Below are 27,183 nucleotides of genomic sequence, written 5' to 3'. Positions count from 1 at the left end.
TTCAATTCAGATAATTAATTCTGAGATTTTGTGGGGTGAGAGAATGGGAGAGAGTAGAAGTGAGAAGCAACTATGGCAGTAAACAAAATAAATAACCTGTGGTTGAGTAAATCGGTGTATGTGTATATTATATACCCATATGTCTATGTATATGATATGGGTATATGTTGCTAAGAAATTTGTGTATGATGAAGACATACATCAGATAGCAGAGTGAAATAACTGAAAATCTAAAAGAAAATATTGATTCTTATGAAAAAAGAGAGCTTGGTTTTCATTTCAAGATCTGAGTATTAATGACTAACTGCTTTCAGTGACTAGAAAGCGAGAACACTGGGGATATAAAAAGGGTTCTGTATGGCTGACTAGCTCATAACTGTAACCATGATATGATGGGTTGGAAATTCTGTTTCTATTAGTAAGGTCTATCTAGTACTCTTCACTATTATTACTACTACATAATGTCCTTGATACTCTTCATGACCATACAGAGCATTATGAGGTAAGATTCAGGAAATAATTCCTCATGAACTGTGGAATAGAGCAACTGATAAATGTTTAATGCTGAGAATAAGTTTCCATGCAGTATTCTAAATACACTATATGTAAAAATTAAAATCTTGTGTCTAGAGTAGAGGTTTGTGAGAAAGGGTGTAACCAGGTAACACTAATCATGGACTCATCAGTTTTAGATCTCAAAGTTCTGATCTCCTCATGCTTTTGACTGTCACAGACAATGGAGACGGGTTTGGGGGGGGTATGTGTTTTGTCTTCTTGTTAAAGCTTTGTTTTCCATTTGAGGCATTCTTCAGATTAGCCAGTTCAGTTAGGATGGAGAGCTGTCCATGTGTATTGACTCAGTGTATTGTCCAACCAGTTGTCCTGAAATGCAGTTTTTAACATCTCAATTGACTTTTCTGGTGTACACACCTTAAGTGATTTGCCACTGTACTACTTTGGGCTTAGTCACCTCAAGTTAGTGGGTGAATCCAATTAATTCTTAGGCTGAGATTCTGCAATTTGAGGTAAGTCTTCAACACTGGGTCATTAGTAAGGATGAGATTTTATCAGCCCAGACTCAATACATGTGAAGAGTTATGCGGTCTTTTCTTCTCAATGTATTTAAAAACTGAACTAAATTTGTTTGACAGTGTTTGAAGTGCTTTCAGATTTTATGGCAAGTTCTCAGGTCTTACGGAAGGATTTGTGTAGGGTATATGCTCATGTATGTACCTACTATTTTCCTTCTTCTGGATTTATATGGATTTTTGTCTATGGTATTGTTCAAATCCTGCAACATGAAGATGAGGTGACTTTTAAAATTTATTTTAATGGAGACAGTCCTTGAATTGACAGATAATATTTAAGAAAGTCCTTCTCAAACAATTTAGAAATCATAAATTTGAACACAATTGTCATCAGAAATGACACTTGATATCTGTATTTTGAAAGATTGTATACAATTTAAAGAAGCATATACTGTCCCATTAATGGGACTTAGTGTTCTGCAATACAGGTTTTGATTTGCTCAGGTTTAAGCATTCTCATGCTACATATCCTGTTTTATATTAGGTATGTTTGTCGTTCTATAAAACTAGCTATCAAATAGTATAAAATGGGTCTGAAGTAACTTACCTGTGTTTTGATATAAATATTCCAAGAAGTAACGAGCTTAGCATTTCTCCAGTGTTTATATTAGCTTGGAAATTCAGGAGTGAATATTGCAGCTTGGTAAGTGTAAGTTAAGGTAAGCTAAATTGTGCTCACCTGTCCAAACAAAGCATCCTTTTGGGAATCTTAAAAGCCTTGGCCTATGTGTGATTGAAGCATAGGTCCTGTAGGATATTTTATTTCCCTATGTCATGGGTGTTTAATTTTGAACCTTATCCTTCTCTTTGCTCTTCATGTGACTGTGTGAAGAATTCTCTGTTTCATATTGTGACTCATGAATAATTTAAAATCTGATAAATTCTTTATTATACATATTTACTCTTTAAGTATCTTTGTTCAGGAGCAGGTAGTAGTTATTGCAAAAGAAATTTATTTCCATATCCTTGTATGTCAACCTTGCTTTTGGATGGGGAAAACTTTATTGTTAGGGAGTTCACCTATATCCTTGCCTGTTTGTGACATACTGCATCTTCCCACCTGTGTTTTCAGACGTATGAAGTTAGCAAACTGTATTTAATGCACGTGGCATTAAAATAAATGTTGTATCTTAGATGATTTTATGCTTTAAAAAAAGAAAAAAATGTACAGAAACAACGTCAGGCACAAAAATGCCATCTCGTATCAGCCAAAAAAGTCTAACCTTACTGTTATGACTGTTAAGATATATGCCATAGCCTCTGAAACTTACTTTAGTGTTTACTGTAGTGACCTGTTCACCTCTTGATTTCTGTTTTCTCATACAGTTTGTTTCTTGAGAGTCACTTTGAAAATCAAGGTTGTTTTATGAAAGGAATTTATTTGTAGGTTGTTTGGGTGTGCTCTTTCATAAATTCTCAAATGTTTTCATCCTGGTTCATTTTTGTCCATTTAAATAATTGTCAGTGATGTACAACCTTCTCTTTAAAGTCTTATTTGTTGTCTTGGATGGGTTTCTTGGGTATGATATTCAGAGGTATAATACTGGAGAGAAACTGAATCCTAGTTTGGAGATGGGAGGGGAAGGAGAATGTGTGTATAAAACTAAAACAGGCAGTTGGCTTCTAAATGTGGAAATTTGGTAGAGTGGCTTTTCTTTCTTATTAAGAAACCACATAGTAAAAATAGAAAAAAACCCCTATCTATTCTGTGTTTCAGTTGTATAGTAGGCTGAACTGAAGTTAGAAGACAGCAGAATTTTAATTGAGTTTAGACTTATTTTTCTGCATTAGAGAGAAAAAAGTGTAGTCGTCCATACAATCCCGAATAGCCTGAAAAATTTAAAGACCACAGTCCCTTTCTGCTAGAGTATTTAAGTGTTTACAGTAAACATAGCCATTAAATTAACACTGACGTCTTCATTTACATTAGGTATTAATACAGTCTTCTATCAGTAATGTAATTCCTGGGCACTACAGTGATTTTCTTCTGAAATGTTTAATTGATATTTGAGAATGGAATTTGGAGACTGAGGTTTTGAAACTTAATATTTGTGCTAGTGTATTTGTTCCAGTTCCTTATCAGATATAGCTTTATTTGGATATTCTAGACTTACTTTCTCTTTCTTGCATGATAGCTCTTTAGGTGCAGAATATTATTATGTCCATTCTAGTGCCAAGCAACAGTGATTTCATCACCTTACCTTGGACAGTGTTACACTATTTTTTTTTGTATGGTATAGTATGAGAGAATTTGGAAAGGTAATGAACACGTGAAGTAAATTCTAGATACATAATGCATCTTTACTCTGTAGTCTCTCAGGAATATCAGTTGGTGCTGCCTTATGAATATAAACAAAGCGTTCTCTTTGAGGAATACTTTGTTCCACTCGTGAATTCTCAGTGTATTAACCCTCAACTAAAAAGAAATCCATTTGCAGTGCCTGTTCCAGATTGAAATAGTGTTTTAGGAGAAGATTCTTACTGGTTTGAAGCTTGGTTTTGTTTTGAGAGACTTCATTTACAGAAGATAGAATATAGGGTCTCTGTGGCCCAGAACACTGTTCATAGCTTACAGATGTAAAAAAATCATTTGAGTCTTTTGGGAAGGTATTCGTTTTGCTATAGTTACAACACTAAGTCCTTTGTGCATGTTATGATAAAATCTCTAGTACTCAGTACAACCCATTCAAAGCAAAGATCAAACTAAATAAAATTTTCAGAGAAGGGCTTAGTTGTATCAGAAATATTTTTCTGTTTCTGTCTACACTTGAGCTGTTTTGCAATGTAAACAATAGTTTAAAGTACCTTCTAAGACTCTGTTGTGCTGTATAAACTTGCATGACATATGTAAAATTACAGATGATACGGGTAAATGCAAGCTTGCAAATTGGATGTGGTTTGAGCTGTGAATATTTGTAAAATCTATATCTCTTCTTTCTTGTGTGTGATGTCTGTTTATTAACTATATAGGTATTTTTTAAAAAATTGCTAGATGAATGAGCTGACTTTTTAATGGCACGTTCGTGATATTGTGCCAGTAAGTTTTATTTGCGTCAGAGTGCTGAAGTTATATAGGTATCATTTGGCATAGTATTGGTGACACATATGAAGAATTTAGTGAGTTGCTAACAATTCTTTTTTTAAACCACACAAATGTATACTTCCTTACACAAATTAGCATATTCTGTGTCAATAATTTCCATGTCATGAAATCCCATGTGCACTTATCAGACCATATAACTTCAAGGTTGGTTTCTCCTGTCTGAATGTAGACCTATGCAGTGTAAATGACTATCAAACCTACATTTGTAGAATCACTTTATAATCAGCAGAGCGAAGTAGGTACTTCTGAGTTCGTAAATTGGAGGTGTAAAACTGCTCAGTTGAATAAAGAAGTGCCTTTTTTCCCTCCGTTGACTGGGAAAGGATTCTACCTGGCTGGTGCAAAGGTAAGCTCTGTAATAAGTGAGGAAGTTCCAGTTCAAGGTGTCTGGGGAGGCTGTTTTTTGTTTGCCTAGAAGGTGGAGAAATTCTCTCAGCTTGTGTTTGGGGTACAAACGAGCTCGTCAGTTACTGCTTGTACACTGTTAGTCTGCAGCTTTACTACTTCTGTTTTTTTATATTATGAAATGACTTTTTATAAGTTCCCACCATGAATTGCAACAGGCCAAGAACAATGGCGGCCTTTCAGGACATATATCCATTGTATCTTTTAATGTCCAACCATAAAGAGATGATGTGGAGCTATGTGGTCCTCTGTGGTGGTAATCTATCTTTGAAAGAAGAAAGAACTCCAGTTTGTCACTTTTCAAAAATACCAGTCTTCAAGTTTGAAGGTAGAATGCAAAGATCAAACTTTCTGATGCTTTGAGGCCTTTAGCTACTACTCAGTGGACAGGCTTTGTCTTCAATGTGAATGCCCAGAGGTTTGGGGTTATTTTTTTGTTATCCTGAGTTAGCTCTAGGTCAGTGAAATTTAAAAAATGAAAGTAAAAAGTCTGAGTGAAAAAAGGTTAAACTAAAAAAAAAAAAAAAAAAACAAAACCAACTGGAAAAGTAGGTATTGGCCACCACTGAACTTTAATTTCACTGCTAATTTGATAGAATTTGCTTTCTGAATATTAGCATAAAGGCCAGGATTTCAACCTGGCCTTTCTAGCTAAATTTCAGTTTTGCTGGTACGCGTGTGGGTAAGTATGCAAATGTGTTTCTGGACTAGGGCCTTCTGTGCCTAATTCTGTGGTAGCACACAAAATAGCAGGGCATAGGTAATCTTGAACAGTTTTCTATTAGTCGCCTATTAGCTATTTCCTGAAACAGATGAGAGAACTAAAACGTGCTGAGTACATTTAAATTAAGTCAAAGTCTTTGATCTGTCTTCATCCAAGAGCTCTTCAAAAGCATTGTAGAAATACCAAATTAAGTAATGAATAGATAATCTGTTTCAAAAGTAGTGCACAAACCCCATATTTTTAAATAGGTGAAATGTCCCCCTTGATTTGTTTCTCCTTTAGCACTACTTTAGGTGAAGATGGAAGCGAAATGTAATTGAAAGGAATGTATAAGAGGTACCAGTCCCTCAAAGGCTTCTGTCCAGCACTGGTGAAGGAGGAAATCGGTCAAGTACAAACAATGTGGCTTTTATTACATTTGTTCAGCAATAATAACCCTTTGTACTTTAACAAGATTTTTTTGTTTGCTTTTTAAAAGGACACAGTCAAGGATATTAAGCCTGATACTTTCTTTGCGTTAATATGGGACTGACTTGCATCAAGTAGTTCTATCGGGGAAAACAAAGGAAGAAATCTGTAAGAGCTGAGTTTTGGGACAGACAAAAATATGCTGGTTATGTAAAAATCCTGGAAGTGTGTAGAGGCACATATTTCTGGACTGAAAAGGAAAGTGGCTGAATCAGGTGTTAGGTACCTTCTAAGCACCCCTATTTAGCCTCACATAGTTCAGAGGGGGCTGCTGTTAAAGTTTCAACCCATGCTGCTGCATGTGTCTCTGATCTTTATCAGACTCCATTTAACTTTAACTTCTGTGGAACGAAGTCACTCTTTAAATCCTTCATGGATTATTGCATTTGTGTTTTTTTCTTAGTCATCAAAATGTTATTTTTATTTCTTTTTCTTAGATGAGAACATGAGTTTAGGGCACAGCCGTGTTCTGTAATCGTTTGGCTAGTCAACTTTTATTTTAAGGTTTTCTGTTTTCTTTGGGTATAATTGTAAGCTTTGTCCATACAGTAGTTTCGCAGCAACATATAGGACCCAATACATTCATCTGTAGTAACTGGCAGAGCAAAAGCTACTGGAACAATCTATTAAATACCTGAACTCTGGTGCATCTTCTACAGAGGTGCTGTTTTAAACTTTTAAGACCTTAATGACTGTTCCCTTTAGTTGAAGTTACTTGAAAAAGTTAAGTCTGTCCTTGACTTTGTGACATAGCAAATTGTTTTGTTTGGGGGTTTTTTTTGTGGAAGATTGAACTAAATATCTCCATGCTGAATGTGAGTAAAGCAACTAGCCAAATCAGTTTTGTAAATGATTCCTGTATACAGGCAAACTGAAGGTGAAGATAGAAGTGCTGACAAATGATGAGAGAGAAAGCTTTACTGCCCTCTTGGGTAAAGATTTGATTGTGGGAATTAAACCTAGCAACAGAGATGTTTTTTCCAATTTAATATGTCCCTGAATAGGTTTTGCTCACCATCTTTCTTCTTACCTTCATTGGGCGGGAGGGAAAAATCACTTGGAAGCACTTCTAGCTCATCATCAGAATAGAATAAGTGAAAAATGGTGTATTAATGTTTTACTGGAATTGATTCTTTATGTACTACCAGAGATAAACTGCAAGTTACTCATCCTCATAGAAAATTAGAGGTTAATCCCTTTTGTCTTAGACTGCTAATGGGACATCCAGTTCAAAATTTTGAATGTAGTACTAATGCCAACTCAAGAAGTAGGAGCCATGTATTCACAACAGCAGACCCAAAATTAAACAGTATCTGAAGAGAGATCAGGATTCATAATTTGGGGTTATAATATAAAATGTTGCCGTCATAGCTTTTTTTTTTTGCTTTTTTTTTTCTTAACAATCAAAAGGAATCTTGTAGCTTAAAACTGGGGATTTGAATTATGCTAGAGTGATCTTTTTGGTTTTCCTTCTCTTTGCCTGAGCTGGTTACTTTGTGATGTGTTCATGTATTATTTTGTTCTTGGTAAGCGAAAGTGTAACATACTTCAATTAAAAATAGTAACTTTTAGCCTAAATGTCCATCATTTTGTTTTCGGTTTCATTTTAAGAAAGCTTTTTCATAGTATTTTTAAACACATAAAGAAAAAAAATAATTAAAGCAATCATAAAAGATTAACTTTGAGCACAAATTCATTTAGGAAGAATCCTGAATTGCTCTAAACTTTATGGGAATTTTGAGCACTAGTTAATGGACAGGAGATGGCTGTATGTTGGGTTTTGTATGTCTGGCTTTTGTTGTTTGAGGGATCTATTTTTTTGAAAAAAAAAAAAACCAACACAAAAAAATCCTTCTTTTTCATATTTGCATTCCAAGAAGCTCTTGGTTAATATGCTTATTTTACTCTTTCCCTACCTGAAAGAAGCAATTCTGTGAATAGGATTTGAAAGACGTTTTATAACTTTAAAAAGTCCAAAGATGGCCTATCTTGCTAGTATACTTTCTGATTTACAGATTCTCTTCCAACTATTAAAAAGTGACACTTGTTGATAATGCTTTAATTACCTGAAATTCTTGTCAGATGAAATAGATAATTTAATGCTTTCTAGTGTTTTAACTTGGAATGTGTTGCTAGCCAGACAGGTACCTGATCTTAGCTTAACTGTACTTGTCTTTTAAAACGTGATAGGTGAATTTTTTTTTAAATCGGGTCAATACAGATTGATATGCTTTACTTCTAGAAGGGGTTTGGTATCATTTAAAATACACTGTTTCAACAGGCCTCCTAAATTTAATTCAGCAAAAGTAGTATAGAGCTTAGTTTCTAGGTGAAAAAGGAGTACCTCTTTAAAGGTTTCTGTTTGAGCTTTTTTTATTAAAAAACAGTTTTGCAGTTGAGGCCTATCAACACTTCATGTGCAATATTTAATAGGTAAAAGTAGGAGTAATAGTGACTTTGCAATGTCTTATTTTCAATACGGGGGAAAAACTTTTCATCCACTCATCTGTTCATTTTTATATCAACATGTCATGGATCACAGGTAGCGGAAGGCATGGGAAGAGTTACAAAAATACCACTGAAGAATCAAGTGGGGAAATACCAGTTTCATGAGAATTTGTTCTGAAGATTGTGGATGTGAAAGTTTTGTGAAGGGACATGGACATGCATTTAAATTCAGTGTTCTAAGAGCTGTTTAGAAATGGAAAGGATTAAAGGTTATCTTATCACCAGCAAGCTGGTGACTTTCTGGTCTCATTTATTATTATTTATTATTTATGGTCCCTGGTATTTCAAAATAAATAAATAATAAAAGAGAGGAGAAACTTTCAAGGATTCTGCTTATTTTGTTTAAAGACACCCTGATATTTGCAGTATTTTTATAGAGACCCAATAAGTTGTGAGCCAAATAAATAAATAAATATCTGGAATTAGAAGGAACTCCCGTCATGGGCGTTCTGCTGAATGGCACTTTTTGGAAATCAGTAACTTGTCTCTGAAGTATGTGAAAAACAGGAAGCTTGACTGATGGGTATTAATTAGCTTGATGATTTCTGTGTTCTTAATTCTTTAAGGTTTGTAATTCAGAAAAATTTAATTGGGTGGGTCAACAGCAACTGTCATTGACACAATTGCTTGGCATTCTCTGGCATATAAAATCATGTGCAAAGTTGAAAGAGGCTGCACCGAATTCCAGATTGTTAAATGTAGTTTTAGTGGTGCGTTGTTATAAGCTCCCTGTATACCAAGTAAGAAGGAACCTGAAAATATGTCAGATCTTTAGAATCTGGAAGCAGCAAAGAGGTGGAATTTTTTTACAGCAGCATCTTTGAGTGAAAAGCTAGGCTGTGCTTTGAACATGCATTGCTACTTTCTTTTCGACTCCAGCTGAGCTGGGATAAAGAATTAATGATACTGGGCTTTCAGTTGAAAAATGGGTTGACAAAGGATGAGTCTAGAATCCAAAATAGAAGTAAGAGAGAACCACTGCTATGCCACTGGCAATAAAATTTCTGGGACAGATAGTCTGAAAAGTGATGATGTTGCCTGGAATGTAGCAGGCATATTTCTTGCTGTGTAATATATCACATTATTGCTAAGTAGAAAGACATTTTCTCTATCCAAGGAGTTCCTTGTGTAAACTGCAACACAGCACAATGGATGAATGAACAAAGTCATAGAAGCAAGCTGCTCTGGCAGAGCTGCACATGGTGAACACTACACAAGGCATCTATTTCTTTATGCTTTTAAGCTCTCTTAATCAGACTGTCTCCTCAGATATTTGAATATCAAAGGATATACAAAAGCATTGCAAAAAGTATTGTTTGACATTTACTTCTTGAATTCAGTAGTATGAGATACGCAGTTCTAGACAGAACAATAGGCCGCCTGTAAAACCTCCTCTAAATTTCTTTATTTCTGTGGCATGTTTTTCAGGTTTAGATCAGAACCCTCTAGAGCGGTACAGAAGTATAGAAGCAATGGTCTAAGAGTTACGGTGAGCAATCTACAGCTGGTTTGTGGAACAGTGTGAAGACACTGAATTTGAGAAGGTTGAGTGGTAGTCTGCAAGGCATTTTCAGTTGACACTGGTTTATGGGTTGGGGAACAAAAAAGTGAACTTGGCTACTACGATGTCCAAAATCATCATCCTCATTCTGTGTTGCCCTGTTCATGTGCCAACCATGTCTTCTGTTGTAGAAGCCCACAGCTGCTCGTGTCATGTGGTTTCCCCATATCTTTCTTTCAAGCGTTAATCTTCTGATCACCAGTCTATTTGGTCAGGCTGGTTTCCTTTGCTGTGCCACTTCTTCCCCTTCTTTGTCAAGACTTATTGACAACCCCCACTCCTCCTTGTAAGATATGTATTGCTAGGCTGTTTAAGTTCCATCCCAAGATGAGACAGAGATTAAATAGCTGACAAATTTGACATTCAATAGTGAGTTTGAAATCTGATACAATTCATTTAGTTTATCTCTGATATTCAACAGAATTAAGTCTGTTGTGCTTGTGGCTACCAATAAAGGCTAACATGTGGCACAGTAGGAAATGTTTCTTCTAAGTAAATGAAAGCAAATACATCTGACGCTTTTTGTAGGCATCTGTGGAAGTCAGGACCAACCCCTCTGGGACTGAGAAAGCAGCCCTCAGGGTCGTGGATCTCACATGACCTAGTTTATTCTTCATTAAAACAGATGGTATCTATCTGAGCAAGGCAAACTTGGTTTTAAGAAAGAGCTGGGGATTAAAAAGATGGGAAGCTGGAACAGCTGGGCCTAATTAATGGGAGCAAATAAAGAGGCAAACTAAGCATTAAATTAGTCACCTACATCAATAGCAAAATAGTTACTACATGACTACTCAATTGTTTTAGCTGATCAAAAGTTGCAGGATTGGTTTTCCTAGCATCAAAAGTATCTAAAATTGCATCAGAAATATTCTCACATTCTTTATTCTTTTTTACCAGGCTTCAAAGAGAGTAAAATCCTGGAAACTGGCTATGGTATTTTGGCATGGTGTTAGGGACTCCAGCTTGTTTTGTAAGACTGAGAATGCCCTTCTTGTGTTTGATACCTAGGCCAAGCTGGTCCTCTGCAGTTTTTCACCTCTTCCCTTTCTGTGTGTTTAACATGAGAAGGTTACCTAATTGAGAAGGTTGCTGGCATTCCTTCAAGTTCTGCAACCATATTAAATTTGCAAAGGGATCCAAAATTTTTATTGTTTCTGTAGTAAACAGATTGTACTGGATTAGTGGTTAGTATTTTGCATGTTTTATTCTGTTTGCCCATTTAGTCCTGAAAATCTTGTATTGTGTTGCATGTTGCAAATAGCATAGGCACTCCTCACTTGCTTTTGTTACTGGTGGCCAGAAACCTTCTTTTGCTATATGCCTTAGCAGGGAGAAGGGGACTGTGTAAATAAACTACAAATCCTCCTTTAGACCTTCTAATAACAACTGTTTTCATGAGGTGTAGTTTTCTGATGTAAGCACATTTTTGCTCTAAACCTCTGGCATTACATGCTATAATAGATAGAGGTAGGGATACGCATGTGTGCCCCTGTATGTGTATAGCCATTGCTCTTCCTTCAGCAGGATAGTACTCAGTAGATCCTGGGACTCATCCAGAATGGTACACGGTCCCTGATGTTCTCTTGGTTTGAAGTAAACATTAAATAAATGTCAGTAGAATACTGTGCAAATCTGTACACACCATACTTCCTTTCATTATTATGTGCAAGACGGGCAAGTACAGATATTTCTATTTTAAGGTAATCCTAAGGAATGTTTACTTATCTGTCACAGAAGGTCAAATTTAGCTGGTTCATACAGCTGAGCTCTGAGATGATCGAGGCAAAAAATTGAACAATTCTTTCATGAGGATTAACAGAAACTGTTTCAATAGCTTAGTATCTCCTTCCTGGTGGGCAGAAGGCAGTGGTGCTTTGATGGAAGACTAGGAACCCTGCCTTTTTCTGCTTCCAAAAACCTGTCCTCAAATTTATGGAGCCTGGGCTTCTATCTTACATGCTGCCACTTTGCTGCTTCAGTTTTTTAGTTTTCTTTCCATGAATGTGAGGGGCAGAATTTCCACCTAGTCACGACAATAAGACCTGTTTTTATAAAACAGCTAGATTTTCTTGACTGTCATGTCCCATCCCATTCCTCCCTCACCACCCCACCACCCCCTACTCCGTTTGCAAGGAAGAGAATTTTAAAAATCTTTGCAGAAGTGGCTGAAAGCATGAGCAGGAGATCCAGACCAAAAGTTTGAAGGTTTGAAGTGAGGTATTTGAATTGTAGTCATCTTCGTATGCAAACTCTATCTGGTTGTCTGAAGACTGGCTAAGCATAAAAAAAAACAACTCAACAATTAGTCCTGTATGTGGCTGTGCAAAGGCATAAATTAAACTACATTTGCATGCTTTACACAACTGGTTTTAAGTTTCAGCCAAGTTCCCCTGCTCCCCCTTGTTAATGGCCCCACATGGTTAAAGTCTTTTTTTTTTCTTGGTTGAAAAAATATGTAGTACTCGCCATGTTTGCTCTTAGCTTCTCTTTGCAGTGAGAGGAGTTTGACTGAACAGCTTAAATGGTGTAAGTAAATTCCAGAACATCACTATTATTTTTCTTTAGGGCTTTAAGAGAATGTATTGTTTGTCAAAAGTGCTGGAAGGCTGGTGGTTTTGTGTCTGGGTACTGTCAGTACCAACTGATGTAGGCCTAATGGATTTTCTGAGAAGTCTTGAATGGGAGAAAATTCATATTATGAGAACAGACATCTGAAAACAAATGTTAGATGGCTTCTTGGTCTGTATTGTCATCTTGATTTCCATAGTTGCTTGAAATTGGGCTAAAGATGTTTGAAGAAAGACTGCAATCAGTTCAACAATAAAACTAGCTAGGGAGGTTGTATGTTCTCGCCTGTCTGTGTGGTCTTCTGGTTTTCCCGGAGGCTCTCGAGATTAGGTGCTTGCCACTATTCTGGAATAGCCTGCCAGGCTTTGCCGTTCCTGGCAGAGATGTTTTTAAAGAGGCCGTGTTTCCAAAGTTAGAACTATTGCTAAGTAAGTCTCCGATGGGTCCTTCTTTGAAAATGGATGGAACTTGTGATTGCTATTATTATTACTGTTACTATTTCTCAGCAGCACCATTTGTAAAGTTAGACCAATAGCATAAGGAAAAATTAAATTGTTCTAAAATAAAAATTTCTAGGACAAGCAGAACAAGTCATGAAACATGAGATCACTGGAGACCTAGGAACAATTAGTTATGTGTTCACTTCTGACTTTCCTCTTGAATATGTCTATGGAAGCACTTTGTTCATACAAGTATAAAAATGCATATAAAACCAGTATTTGCTTATGGGGTTGGTACTGTTGATTTCCCTGAGTCCACATTTGGAAGTCTTAAAAATTTAAGATGATTTTTAGTTTTGGTGTGCAATACGGATATAGTTATTCTTGACAGTGTTTGTTTTTACTCAGAACTTAAATTTCAGCTCCTAATTCTGAAATAACCTAATTTTTTTTGTCTATGCATTCAATATAGATGTACATAATCAGTATTTTAAGTAGCTTGAACAGATGGCTCTGCTTGGAAGCTTTTGGGCCTTTTTTTTTGTTACGGGTGTTTTTACTGCAGAAGCCCATCCCCGTGCAAATAAGGTTGTTTACAGGTATAGTCATGTAATGTGACTGCATTGTTAAAGGATTTAATTGCATGATAAATTTTCCGGAGTAACCTGATGGCTTACTTCACTATAATAGCAGACTTTATCTGAGACCTATTTGCAGTTTTTATGGTTGAAGAACTGTAACTCAGGACTGGTGGGAATGTAAAACTGCTTTGATAGAATCTTCTGTACTTGGACAAGTGTACTCCTTGGTGGGTTTGTGTAGTGAGAAGTTTTATCTCAAAAGCTGGTTTTGAAAGCTGTATTGGTAGTGGACCTGCAAGTTCCCTAAAACTGGATTGCTGAAGTTGTTAGTATCTAGTTTGTAGTATGAGTATTTTGTTTTGTTTTTTAGTAAATGCCATGCTCTTAAACAATATTACAAGTGACTGGAAAGAATAACTGTTAGATAAAATGTAAATGTTTTAAGTGAGAATACACATACAGAAAACAAACTTTTTTTTTAAATAAATTCTCAAGATTCTTGAAACTACCAGAGGCAAAAACTCCCTTGCTTTTTCTCCTCTCCCCAAGTAATACAGTTTTAGAAGTTCATTTTTTGGTCTTCCCCCCTGCCTCTCTCTCAAAAATCTATTTCCTTTCACATACATACTTGTGTCCCTGCACCCATTACATGTCTTACAAAATTGTCTTGTAGTATAGATGGATCCTAACAGGTCATCACAATCTGAAATCAATTGGCGTACCAGTTAATAATGCTGGAACAGGTCTATGGGCTGCCTTCTTAGGGTATGTGCAAAGAAGGGGATGATTGTGAACTTAAGTATAAGATTTTGAATTCTTTGAAAGGTGTTTCTCAACAAGAGTGACCTTTTACAAGTTAGGGAATTGGTCTGAATGCCAAGCATCCTTTATAGTGGCACATATTTCTGTCAGAGACTAGGATTAAACATATCTGGTGCACTGTTCTAATGGTACCTACATGGCATTGTTTAATGAGCAAAAAAACAATGAGCAACCACCCAACAAGCTGAAATGTGTATTCATCTTCAAATGTGTAACACTGTGCTGCAGTATAAATAGCAGTGTGGCTAAATGTACTAATTTTAACTTTCATTTCAAACTAAAAGAAATACTGAGTTCAGTTATGTATAATTGTCTTGAGTGCAATGCACTTAAAAGGAACTTTAATGACTACTGAGAAATAGAGAAATGCATAATACATTATTTAAAAGATAGTGTTTTTATTTCCTCTTATATTTTTAAGAGTGAATTGAAAAAGGAATACATTAACTACAAAAAACAGGTGCCCGAAATCTACTGTTTCCACGTGATATAACGATGCAGCACTATAAGCAGATTTTTTATTTGTTTTTAGAAGGGTCAGCAACTTTTAAGTACTTTTTCCCATCTCTCCCTTATCCTACTTCACCTATCTGTTCACATTTAAGGGAATAATCTACTCACCTGAATAATTGCAGACAGCTGTTCTCAGTCACTGAACCTTGGTAGATGAATATTTTGAAAATTTTTTTTTGTCATCATTTTTGTATTTTCTGTACTCTTCATGTTACGAGTTCCTACATTTTAAATGCTGATTGATTTTTAGCTACCTTGTTTTAATAAATAATATATGGAAAATTAAGTAGGTTTTTGTGTTGAGGAATTAATAAATCTGTTACAATTGAACATTACATTCTTAGGCAGTAATGAGATTTATTTTTTTTTTCTTTTACGCCACACACTGTGGATATAATAAGCTGAATGCTACTTTTGAGTTTATCCCCATCCCTCTGCACTCTATCTAAATTAAAACTGATCTCTGAAGTTTAGAAGAGTTTTTCCCAGGCTTTCTTCTGTACTTGAGAACAGTTTTGCTTGTTTCATTTATATTGGTTATATTCAAATCTTACATATTACATACTTTTTTCTCTTTTTTCATACATCTTCCTTACCCTTTCTCAGGACCACTTCTCTTCTTTGCAAGAAATGCTTCCAGTATCTTTCAAAAGAGTGGCAGTATCACAATACCATTATTTTTATTAAATCATTATCACTAAAAATTGAGAAATCCCAAGAAAAAAAATGGTATGAAAACAGGTAAAAAAAATGTAGTACCGATATATTGATGAGAAAAAACCAAACCGAAACAAACCAGGAATTGTGTTCCTGTAGGTTTTAATTTAGTAAATTATCTTTGTTTTTTGTCTTTTTCACAATAAGTTGACTTTTCTTCAACCTTTCAGGCACAGGTACCTTTGGGCGCGTTCATCTGGTGAAGGAAAAAATGGCCAAACGTTACTTTGCACTGAAAGTAATGAGCATTCCTGATGTCATTCGACTGAAGCAAGAGCAACATGTGCACAATGAAAAGTCAGTCTTGAAAGAAGTCAACCACCCCTTTTTGATCAGATTGTGAGTTGTATTTTTTTTAATTCATTTAACTCATATATAAAATGCAGTTAAGGTGTTCCAGAGTCTCACTGCAAGTTCTTAGGTACTTAACCAACACCAAGCATTTATGTCTCTTATGTAATCTAGACTAAAATAAACTTCAGACTAAAGTATTTATTACAGAAGAATCAATTTCAAATCAAGAGGCATAATTTAAACATTTAAGCAATAATTTATTATAAGCTTTACTCTGTCTTTTCATACTGGAGAAGTGAAATTTTCTTAAGTGACGGGAAAATACTAATGAAGAAATGTTAGGATTGGCTTATCAAAATGACTTCTAGAATGATTCCTGATGTTAGAATGGGAAGAAAAGAAGTATTTCTACATACATATGTCCTGTAGATACCTAGATAAAGATATAATTAGATTTAAGTATTTGCTTTTCGAAAACTTTTTTGAACTTTATGTTTGCAAACTTTATTTTTAAAGAGTTTAAATTTTAAATAACTGCAACACTTCTTGGGCTTTGTTATTCCCATATTTGAGGTTGAGTGATGGAACCTATTGAGAAACATGATTTAAACACAGTTCACGAAGACTACTTTTTTAGTGGAATTGTGGTGATCCCTTTATTAAGGAGAGAAGGCATCATACTTTTCTGTTGACAGCGCCACAACACATTTTGTGTATCTGAGTCTATATCTATTAATGAGATAACTAAACCTCTGGGTAATTGCGCAGTTAATTTCCATTTATATTTTCTCATGCATGGATACAGGGCCATTGACCAAGATTTGTTTTGCATTTACAGTTTTACATATAATTAGATAAAATTAGCCTTAGTTAATCTCTAGCTGCAGGGAGTGCAGCCTCCTCCCAGGGCGAAGAAAGTATCAGAGGGAAAAGAAGAGGCAAAAGCATGGTAGTTATCCGAAAGACAGGAAGAGCCCTGCAGGGGGAGGCTTTTTCCCTGGTGTTCTCTTGCTTTTTCTAGCATCATGATGTTATTAGTTTCCAGCCACTGTTCAAAAATACTGTGTGTGGCATAGTATTAGTTTAAGATGAGTCCTAGGGTGTGTGGAGTTCAAGATGCATGCAGGAAAGCAAGATGGAGAGGCTGAATACATCTGGTTAGACTGGTTAAAATATGGACAGAACAGGGGGAACAGGGTTTTATATCTATATTTGTGTACATACATAAATTCTTTATAAAAGAAAAACAAACTACCAAAAGCAAGGAAACCTGCCCCCCCCCCCCCCCCCCCCCCCAACCCAGTACATTTGTGCGTTTGGAACAGTGCAGCAAGTGTGGGAATAGAGAAACTTGGGTGAGAAGTCAGAGGCGGGGATGTGAGGGTTTGTGTCCATACAAAAGTGATCAAAAATCCAAACTGGTAAGTTTTCTTGGATTTCATTGAGGCGTTATTTCCAAAATGTCAGGTTTTTAAAATCGCCAAAGGAAAGACACAACTCAAATGGAAGTTCACTTGTGTGTAAGACAAACATTCTTCATGTCTTCTAGCTCTCTGCCTTTTTCCTTGACGCGTTCAATGAGATGCTTGATCAGCTATGCTCTTGTAATTGTCCATGTGATGCCTTTCTCCCTTGGCAAAGGAGACTCAAAGCAACCTAGCTGAGATGAAGTAGTTAAATTTTAAGTCATGTTAATATTTGTGTGCTTTAGGTTAAACAAGCATTCATAGATAATTATCACTGACTGTATGACAAATAAAACTTTCTGCAGCTTTTTGTGTGACTAACAGGTTTTTTTCAGCTGCCTCCTCCCCTGCCCAGTACATGTTTTCTTCCATGAATTCTTTGACTATAATTGATCAACAAAAAGGGAAAAAAAATTCTATATAGTTTTGCTTCAATGCCTTTGATCTGTGTTATCTACATGGTCTAGTTTTTATATTTTCAGCTAGCGTCACCATCTTAAACGTGGATAGTATCTTCCTGTGGTTGCAAAACAAGGAATATGTGTTAGCGCAGCATAATACTGTATATTTTTAGCACTTTATGATGGAGAGTTTTAAAGTAATACTGCACATAATTTATTTCTGGCATTCGCATCCTTCCTATATCTTCCTATTTATAAGGACTTTTATATAAGAAAGTTGTTTTCTTTTCCTATTACTTTTGAGAAATGCTTTTCCTGCATATAGGGAGGTCCCGTTTTTCTCTAGATACTGAAGTTATTTATCTACTTATTTTCTAAACTGTTTTTTGGAAATGCTTGTTTGGTGCTCTTGCAACAACTGGCCACTGGAGACTCCTAGGCAGTCTTTACTGACATGTTTGAGTGATGTATCATACTTCTGTGGGTGCATATTGTGCTGTAATTTTGACATGTATCTCTGATTTATTTTTTTTAAGAGAACAAAAATTAACAAAAATCAACTGTCTTATAGTCCTATAAGCTAAAATAGGTTATTTGTCTGTAAGAGTTCAGTGTGGCATCCAAAGTTCATGTAGGGAAGCTGAATTGTAGTTACATGATACCTTGCATATTATTCTAATGACCTCTTCTGTGATATTTTCTTTTTTTGTATTAAAATACCATTTAAAGCAATCTGTTTTGCAAATATTGAAGTTCTTTATTTTGCTGTCTTCCATGTATACTAAATAATGTATCCATTTTTCTGTGGATAGACAAACCTTTAAGAGTCAGTTCTTGAAGAAATTAATTCCAGTAAAAATACTGGGGTTTAATGGTCTAGGTCTTCCATTTTTTTTCTTCTGTATTCTTTGTCAGCTTTTGCCCTTCCTCTCCCTGTATGTGGGTTTTTTTTAAATATGTGGTTTCCTTTGTTTTGCCCATTCCTGTTCCTCTTTCTTTGTTTATTCTAGGTGCAACTTTGCCTAACTACTTAAAATACATCTCAAGAGTGTTTTTTACATAGTCAATAAAGATATTATGAACATCATCAATAGCCAATTAATGATGTTGATGACTTTGTGATAGGGAAGTAGTGCCATAAAAGCAAAAGGCAAGCCTGAGCTCTGCTTTCTTCATCACTTTGAAGGAATGGAGGGGCTGTTGTCTGATAGTCTCATTTTCTTGGTTGCCTCAGTGCTGGTATCAAGAAAGAAAATCTTACTGAGCAGAAGTCACTCGTGGGTTTGGGAGCTCAGTTTGCTCTGCTTATCTTTCTTGAGACTCTATGCCTTGATTAGGAACTAGCTAATGAAGGAAAAAAAAAAACCCCAAAGATATTTGATCTTTCCATTCTTGTGATACTGCAGAAGCAGTTACTAGAAGCTAAAGTAACTTCTGTTCTTATATCAATGAAGTAGGTAGGGATACAGTGTTCTTTATCTATTATAGTAGTAATAGGGATAGCTGTTTGTTTTAAAATGGTAGAATATTCCTCAGGACCTCTACCAGATACTTATTTTCTTCTTAACTGTTGAGTTACATTTGGGTGTGGGGTATATGAGTTGTTTAATGTGGGTAGAAGGAAAACCAGCTCAGTTTTGGGGAACGTGGGAGAGAAGATTCCTGTATTCTGTAATGAAGCATTTGAAAGCCACGTGGAATGATTTTCTTTCCTAGCTGCTCTTTACTGCACTCTAGTAATGACTGTACCACAATAATAGCTCTTAAATTAAAGGCAACAGTCTGAGGAATGGAAAGTACTTATCATTAAGTTAATTCTGAGATACAGAAATAAATCTTGTTTTGCTGTCATTTTTGCTTTTCTATTGCTTTTGTTAAAGATACTGTAGAAGAGCAAGCATTGCGATCTGATGCTTTAGTTGGGGTTGTATATTTCGGGGGATGAAGGGATAGGAAAGGGGAAGGAGAACTCTCTGGTGTCCTGTTTTTGAACATATTGTCATAAACATCTTTACAAAAGCAGATTCTGCTCACCCCGCATCACTTTGGCAATATTTGATCAATAAGGTGTGTACAAATTGTCTGGTCTTAGACTGGCAGTACACTAAGTCAGTTGTTAGGTGCTTAGCAGAGACCTGGTTTGTACAATACAACGGAGTCTATCAGTTAGATTTTCCTTGTTGGCCTGTGCTATGTACATCCTGAACTACTTGTTTTACTTTTTAGGTTAAGTCAGGTACTTGAATGTCTGTTACATAATCCTGCTAGATTCTTGGGGGTTTTAATATTTGGGGAATAGGAAGCATAAATTAATTACGTACATGGGGCAACAGAGACCATTTTACAGAAATTTACTTCTGAAGCAAATCAGAGAGATAATTTGTTTATTCAATAAAATAATATTTTTATTACAGATTTTGGACCAACCATGATGAACGTTTTTTATATATGTTAATGGAATATGTGCCAGGAGGAGAACTTTTTAGTTACCTGCGCAACATGGGGCGTTTCAACAACAGCACAGGACTGTTCTACTCTACAGAAATTATTTGTGCAATAGAATACCTGCACTCCAAAGAAATAGTTTACAGAGACTTAAAACCTGAAAATATATTACTAGACAAAGAAGGACATATCAAGCTTACTGATTTTGGATTTGCTAAAAAGCTGGTGGATAGGTAAGTAGGTTTTTGTTATGGTAATTACGTTTGCATGTTAAACAGTTGGAAGAAAAAAAAGGTTGATTTCAGAGCTCAGCATTTTACCTAACATTCTGTGTGGTTCACACATGTCAAATGCCTTAATATGAAGGAAATGATTGTCTTAAAATGGCTGCACAGAACCAATATTACACCTTAGGTATAACTAGGAGCAATATCACAGATAAGCTACCGTAGAAAAATATTTTTATATGAGTAGTTTTGTATATTTAAGTTTTCAGCAGTCATCTTGTAAAAAGGGAGTTCTGTGCTGTGAAGTAATATGAGCAAATATTGAGGTATGTACATCAGCATGGTAAATGGGACATTATTCCTCCATACACGTTGAATTGCTAAATGTTTTGTAACTTGTATTTCCTTCCGCTTTCATTTTAGAGAGATTTTTGAAATGTGGGAATAAGATTTTAAAACTGGATACAGTGTTCTCACTAGCCTGTTGCTGAAATGAAACTGCAAAATCTGGACAGAAACAATAAGGCTAGCTTCAGCAGAAGTTATTTATTTAACTGTAACTTCTATGATACTGTCAGCTTTATGTCTGTTTTACTAGCATATGTAAACTTTTTGATAACGCAGAGGTGTTTTCCCCAGTGATTTCTCTGTTCTCTCTGTTTGAACTACTCTTCCAAGATTATAATACGTGTTCTTAAAAGGAAGCAAGAGCTGTCATTGGGATTCAAAAAAAGGGAGGAACAAACTAGCCTGTCATATTAGAAAAGCAGCGTGACAAGGATTGGTATTATGCCCTTGGGCTACCTCTTGAGGGAGACTATCTGATTATTCTAGTTGAGGCAGCCTTGTAAGCGAGTTAGGTATTCCATAGGTGCTCATCCTCTTCACTCATTTGTTTATCTGTTTGATGCTGCTTTTGCAACAGTTCAGTGTGCGTGGGAAATTCTACAACATCAATTTGAAATGAAAATTGATCTGAGGGAGCCACTCTTAATGGATCCCTTATGAAGTAAAAGTCAGCTGAGACAAATCATATTGTGTTATGGAGGTCATAAAGGTTGCCTCCCTATAGGTTACAGGCTCACAGTGCTGGGTTGCCTTGGCACAGAAGAATGGTAGGCAACTAGTAAGGATGCTGGTTCTATTCACCCTTAAGGTCTAAAAGTCTGTTTTAAAACCATAGTGTTTTAATATCAACATGTTTGACTGAATTCAGTTTCCACTGGGCAAGCAGATAGGTCTACAAATATTGGCTTTTTTTTTTTAATATTTTGTTTTTAAATTAAAATAACTTTTTGCAGGAAGAGGTAAGGCTACTTCCACGTAAGTAAAGAAGATATTTTGATACAAATTCTTATGACTTCCTTTTTACATGGAGATACTGCCACTTAGTGGTTATTCTTAATTTGGATTTCTGTGGTTTAAGGCACAAAAGAAGTAACCCTTCATTAAATAAGATGATAGTTCACATCAGAGTGTATTTTTCAATCTGGAAGATGAATCTGTAAGAGTAAATTTGTTCAAATACATTTTAGGACATCAAAACAAGTTATTACTACTGTTTTTAATTGTTTTTTTTGCATCCTGTATTGCTGGGGGGGCAGTAAAATTGATCAATTTGTGTTGAATTGAAACATAGAATGCTATAGTACTTTTATATTCATAACTGATTTACCTATAAATGTACAACAGGTAAGATAAATACAGAACATAAAGTTGGAAGGAGCAAGGATTTTATCAGTTAGAGCATAGGTAGTTACCTATGCAAATCTGGTTTGGTTTTTTATGTTGGGGTGGTGGGTGGTGGGTTTTGTTTGTTTGTTTTGGGGGTTTTTTTGGAACTACATAGTATCGTTCCCACTAGCTGTAGTAATTTTCACAGTGCTGGTTTTGTCACTGTAAAAATACACAGTTGCCAGCAATTTATCTACTAATGCACTCCAGTAGGTTGTTTTGTATCAAAAGTATAGGAGATGTTTTGTCATTTTTATGCATGGCAAACGTCCGTACACATGAACCTTATGTGTATATATGTGAGTATGTGTGTTTATATGTATACATATATATATACTATATATGAATTGTGAAAATAAAACACAAAGTATGTATATTTTTCAAACAGCTGTGAGGAAGCCTGCCACTTAGAACCAACAAAAATATTCCTAGAGAAGACAAGACATGATATGTAAAATAAAACATGGTCAGCAGAAGACCTTCAATATAACTACATATTTTTGATACATAATACTTCCCATGAATGATTCTGTAGTAGCTTAATTGAGATTTTTCTGTACGCATTTTTATTTCTTGCCATTACCATGTGTGAAAGGGTGAAGTGTTCACCATGTCCATCTACAATTAAGCTGCTCTTTAGGGAGAGTAGCTGGCTCAGAGCTCATGTTCCCACTGTGGGAAGCAGCCTGCACATTTACCTTCTTATTTGTACATTTTCTGAAGGGCTAAACGTTAATTTTTTTTTTTTTTCTGGAGAAAAAGGAAAGAGGAGGTTTTCTTGTCTCCTGTTTCTTGTTGATATATCCTTCTGTTTATCCCTTTTCTTCCCTTTTCACTCATAGTGTACTTAGAATAAAAGTTTTTCTCCAAAACAGTGTGTCTTTGCCTCAGCTGCTGTTTATTTCTTCTCTTTTCTATTTTGGTGTTGCTTAACTGAAGACTTAGTAACCTTTTCAGTTTCTTGTAAGTACTTTCACATAAAATATATGTGCTACTGCTTTAAAAAAAAAGGCAATGTCAAGAAAAAAGAAGGGGGGGGGGTATAAATGATTGTTACCTGAAGGATGGTAGAAAGGATTTGCTTTGAACTTTATAGCCATTACCTTTTTAGAACTTTCTTTTTCTAGAAAACATACCACTTTTTGCATATAGCATACCCATTAAATATGTTTCTGATCTTTCTCACTTTTTTTTTTAATTCCTGTAATTCCTGTGTTCTTTCAGAGAAGCACAAAACTAAAGCTCATAGAGTTTTATATTTTTTTAATGCACAGAGTTCGCTCAGAATGTTATGAAAGTTTTAGGTATAGTTAGGACTTTCATGATTTTTTAGGTTTTCTTTTTAATTCAGGAATGTTATTCACTGTTATTTGTAGTTTGTTCAGTTTAAATTCCTAAAAAAAATAATAATTTTAAACTATGAGAGTCTTCCTAGAAACTTGAAATGATTAACCTTAAAGATTTTGGGGATACTTCTACACTGTTACTTAAGCTGGATGTGCTTCATGACTGTTCTGCAGAGTGAATTGAAGAGAAAAAAGACACATGAAGTCTTGTTTGCGAAGTGTATTGTTTGTCACTGTAGAAGCAAGAATGTCTTGCAGAGCAAACTTTGTGGGCTAGAAACAAAGCAATCTCCATTGAATATAATTATGGAGAAACTTCCAGAAGAGAATACCAAAAAGGATGTTGTTAATCTCTGGCTTGTATGCAAGAAGCCTGTCAGGGACTACAGACATGGATGCTGAATGGTGTAGAACGCTAAAATAGTTAACCATTGAGGCTTAACTCCTTCAAATAATACTGTTAACAAGTTCTGCAAATATTATTTTATAGCTTATCTTTGTGACCAGAGTAGATTCTTTGTTTTATTTTCGTGTTTTAAAATTACATGTTCAACCTATCAACTATTGCTCACCTGTATTTCAGCTTTTATCTTGAAAACCCAGAGCAGTGGACTTTTTGTAGCAGTTTGAAGGCAACAGTCTATTCTTATTTTTCTGCTTTATAATTTATCTTCAAAAGAATGATCTGGATTTTCAGATGAATATGCAACAGTCATGAAATAGTATTGATTAAAAAAAAATACTGAAGACAATTTGATCTTTTTATAGAATTTACTTGATGCGTTTTCCAAAATATTAAACAGTTTGTTTCATGACCAACAAAAGAGGAAATAAAAGTCATGATCTTATGGCACAAATACACAGCTTGACAAAGAATTTGAGCTTCCTCCAAGTTTTTGTGTACTTAGTAAACATAAATTTCTTGATTGAAAGTAAGAGAAGTAGGTGACCTGCTGGTGGTAATAAATTTTATTTTCTAGTGCAGCTAGGGGACTTCAAGTTATGTTTGCCTTTCCTTAATTTGTGGTTTTCCTTTTGCTTGAATAAAAAGGATCTTGTTATTAACCTGTACGGTAATTGAGAGGCTTTTTAGTTACATTGTCACCAGCAAATTACGTAGGTCCTGGAAGTCATGGTCAAGTGTTAGACTGATTTTTATTTTTTTGTATGTAAATGACCTTGATAAGGGATGAAAACCACCAAAGACTGCATCTTAGCTGAATTTGTGCATTCATGGTGTTGCAATTTTGGGGGAGGAAAGGGTGACCGTTGTGGGGCATTATCCTGCAAACTGTCTAGCTTGTCCATTAAAATAAATGTGCCTGCCCTGTCTGCTTTAATTGTACAGCCCTTCTTCCCAAATGCAGTAAAATGGTCAGCTGCTTCATTTGCAGAGCTGGCTAAATCAATATGAAAAAAAAGTCATCCAATGGACTGTAATACAGCTTTTTAAATTCGGGAGAGGGGAGACTATTTTGTTTTAAAAGACAGCGAAGCTTTGCTGTTTTTTCTGAATTGCCTAGTCCTGATCTAGGCAACTGCTAGATGGCAGTAGTGTGTAAAGCAGTGCTGTACCGAAGAATTTTCTTGAGTATGGTTGATTTGGAAAATGAGTGTTTATATTTTCTAGCAATAAAAATTATGCCACCCTTTTATGACAAAAATTAAACATGTATTCTTTACACTAATGAATGTAGTTTCAAGAACCATGCAGCACATGTGTGCATAGTGTGTCTAATGCACTTTGACAGTTTAGCTGGAGTAATTTAGGTTTTGCCATATTAAAATCAAGCTTAAAGGAATTCAACTCTGTGCATCATACATCTTCATTTAAAGTCTTGACTGCCTGTACAGCTCCTATTCCTTGATCTTAAGTATTTTTATGAATCAAGGGTAAGGCTTAAAAAAAAAAAACAACCAAGAAAAGGAAAACAAGAAAAAAATACTCAAAGGCTCTGTTTAAAATAATTCTGCCATCTCAGAAAAATGTATTATTTAATCTTCAAAAAGAAATAAAAAATAAAAAATTATTAACAGTTTGAGATTCCATAAAGTGCATCTTAAACTTTCTTTTTCCTAACTGTAAATGGATATTCAAGTTTAGCCGAACAGCGGTAGGAAAAAACAGAAGTTGCAAGGAGTCTGCATTATTTCTAAAGGTGATTGCTTTTCATCTTAATGCATTTGTTCAGGACCATGTTACCAGTTTAATTGGAGAAGATTTTTCCTGCACTCACAGATAAAACAATTAGAGTTTCTTTTGCTGCAAGTTATTAATCATGTGCAGTGACCATTAATTTTGTGACTATATTCTTTGTCATATCTTACTAGAACTCTTCTTAGGATGCAATACACTTTTTTCTTTCTTATTCTGTGCTGTTGAATTAGTGAGCACTTTTTCAGTTTCATCTTCTGACTTGTTATCAGGGAAGTGTAATTTATTCAGAATGAAAGCACTTTTTTTTTCTCTAGTGTGTATTTAACCATAAGTCAAGGTAGTGAAGCCAGGCAAATTCCACATGGGTATTTTTACAAAGAAGAGTTCACGTTTCTGAAAGAAATGCATTCAGAATATTCTTTGTTTCAAATTGTAATTTGCTCTTTGTAAACGTTAACTGCTTATGTCTTTGTAAATATTAACTACTTAGCTTCAATTTATTTCATGAATTTATAGAACTTGAAATACACATTTCAATTAGGTAGCAATATAACACTTTTATATCCTGAGCTTATATTAAGAAAGCTATGACTAAAAATGACATTAAAATATATCAAAAATATTATTTGCATATCTCACACTTGTTTAACTACACCTTGTAAATATTTTAAATAATTAAAAATACAAAATGTTTTCCTTTTAATGGGTATTGTGGAAGTGATGACAGGTTACATTTCAATACTATTTGAAAAATGTGACTTAGATTGTAAAAGGAATCTTACTTATGTCTGCAGCTGTTTACTGATTTAAACTATTACTTTTTTTATCTCCCCCTCTTCCCTTTGTTTTTTCTAAGCAAAAATTTTTCTTTTTGCTGGAAAAGGCCAATAAGCTTGCTTTTTGCTGGGCCTGTCAGAAGTAGTCCGTGAACTCTCAGGGTCTGCAGCTTACAGGGCTTTACCACTGTTAATGCATTGGAGAGCATCATCAAAGGAGTCCTTTTAGAGCTTGTAGAGTTCTTTCTTTTTTCTCCTGTTGCTATATACAATAAATAGATAGGTATAGGTTGGGTACTTCATAGTGTTTTTGTGTTTTTCTATTACTGTTATTTCAGTTTCACTTCAGTGTGGTTTTGTTGTTTGTGGGGGTTTTTTTCTTCTTTTCCTCCCAGGACATGGACGCTCTGTGGCACTCCAGAGTACCTTGCACCAGAAGTTATACAAAGCAAAGGCCATGGAAGAGCTGTGGATTGGTGGGCCCTAGGAATTCTTATATTTGAGATGTTGTCAGGGTAAGTGATAATGATTACTATATCACAGCAATATTATGTAGTACAGGATTCTTTACTAGTTCTGTTTACAATTTTCAGAATAGCAAATTTGGGCTAAATTTATTATTGATATACCAGTTTCATTTCTGCCTCCAAAGAAAGGACTTGGGAAGCTGTACAAAACATATATCACTGTTCTTACAGGGATTTTTTTTTTTTTTGTGTTTGTTGGTTTTGTTTGGGTTTTTTTTTTACTTAAGGCTTTTTTTAACAGCTGCTCTTTTCCTTACCTGTTTTGGAAATTCAGGTTTTCTTGAAGTTTAGATTTTTGTACATAAAATCCT

At 35.2% G+C, this 27,183-nt stretch overlaps 1 protein-coding gene across 1 annotated transcript in view; it reads left to right on the top strand.

Annotated features, from left to right (window-relative positions):
- PRKX (protein kinase cAMP-dependent X-linked catalytic subunit) overlaps positions 1–27,183 on the top strand; it is a 62,110-nt gene that overhangs the window by 14,736 nt on the left and 20,191 nt on the right. Inside the window, exons 2-4 of the mRNA XM_075057335.1 lie at positions 15,669–15,837; positions 20,074–20,337; positions 26,741–26,860. Coding sequence (XP_074913436.1) covers positions 15,669–15,837; positions 20,074–20,337; positions 26,741–26,860 — 553 coding nt within the window. The remainder of the gene's footprint in view (positions 1–15,668; positions 15,838–20,073; positions 20,338–26,740; positions 26,861–27,183) is intronic.

Source organism: Buteo buteo, chromosome 25 (assembly GCF_964188355.1).
Source record: "Buteo buteo chromosome 25, bButBut1.hap1.1, whole genome shotgun sequence".
NCBI classification, from domain to species: Eukaryota; Metazoa; Chordata; class Aves; order Accipitriformes; family Accipitridae; genus Buteo; species Buteo buteo.
Note: the sequence above shows the minus strand (reverse complement) of the source record. Positions and strands in the feature narration are given on the sequence as shown.